The sequence below is a fragment of the Palaemon carinicauda genome, chromosome 27 (genome assembly GCF_036898095.1).
Source record: "Palaemon carinicauda isolate YSFRI2023 chromosome 27, ASM3689809v2, whole genome shotgun sequence".
NCBI classification, from domain to species: domain Eukaryota; kingdom Metazoa; phylum Arthropoda; class Malacostraca; order Decapoda; family Palaemonidae; genus Palaemon; species Palaemon carinicauda.
Window position 1 is genome coordinate 99304475 of NC_090751.1, and position 1239 is coordinate 99305713.

At 48.4% G+C, this 1239-nt stretch overlaps 1 protein-coding gene across 1 annotated transcript in view; it reads right to left on the minus strand.

Annotated features, from left to right (window-relative positions):
- Window positions 1–1172: 1172 nt before the first annotated feature.
- LOC137621052 (uncharacterized) overlaps window positions 1173–1239 on the minus strand; it is a 969-nt gene continuing 902 nt past the window's right edge. Inside the window, exon 1 of the mRNA XM_068351491.1 lies at window positions 1173–1239. This exon is cut by the window's right edge and continues 902 nt beyond it. Within this exon, the coding sequence (XP_068207592.1) occupies window positions 1173–1239 (67 nt within the window).

Sequence of the window (1239 nt, forward strand, 5' to 3'; positions counted from 1 at the left end):
AGACCGGAGAGGGACAAAGACATAGACCCAAGAGGGACAAAGACATAGACCAGAGAGGGACAAATACATAGACAACAGACGCAGAGGGACAAAGACATAGACCGGAGAGGGACAAATACATTGACAGCAGACGCAGAGGGACAAAGACATAGACCAGAGAGGGACAAAGACATAGACAGCAGACACAGAGGGACAAAGACATAGACCAGAGAGGGACAAAGACATAGACAGCAGACGCAGAGGGACAAAAACATAGAACGGAGAGGGACAAAGACATAGACTGGAGAGGGGCAATTACATAGACAGCAGACGCAGAGGGACAAAGACATAGACAGCAGACACAGAGGGACAAAGACATAGACTGGAGAGGGACAAATACATAGACAGCAGACGCAGAGGGACAAAAACATAGACCGGAGAGGGACAAAGACATAGACCAGAGAGGGGCAATTACATAGACAGCAGACGCAGAGGGACAAAGACATAGACCGGAGAGGGATAAATACATAGACAGCAGAGGCAGAGAGAAAAAGACATAGACTGGAGAGGGACAAATACGTAGACAGCAGAGGCAGAAGGACAAAGACATAGACCGGAGAGGGACAAAGACATAGACTGGAGAGGGGCAATTACATAGACAGCAGACGCAGAGGGACAAAGACATAGACAGCAGACACAGAGGGACAAAGACATAGACTGGAGAGGGACAAATACATAGACAGCAAACGCAGAGGGACAAAAACATAGACCGGAGAGGGACAAAGACATAGACCGGAGAGGGGCAATTACATAGACAGCAGACGCAGAGGGACAAAGACATAGACCGGAGAGGGATAAATACATAGACAGCAGAGGCAGAGAGAAAAAGACATAGACTGGAGAGGGACAAATACGTAGACAGCAGAGGCAGAAGGACAAAGACATAGACCAGAGAGGGACAAAGACATAGACAGCAGACGCAGAGGGACAAAAACATAGAACGGAGAGGGACAAAGACATAGACTGGAGAGGGGCAATTACATAGACAGCAGACGCAGAGGGACAAAGACATAGACAGCAGACACAGAGGGACAAAGACATAGACTGGAGAGGGACAAATACATAGACAGCAGACGCAGAGGGACAAAAACATAGACCGGAGAGGGACAAAGACATAGACCGGAGAGGGGCAATTACATAGACAGCAGACGCAGAGGGACAAAGACATAGACCGGAGAGGGATAAATACATAGACAGCAG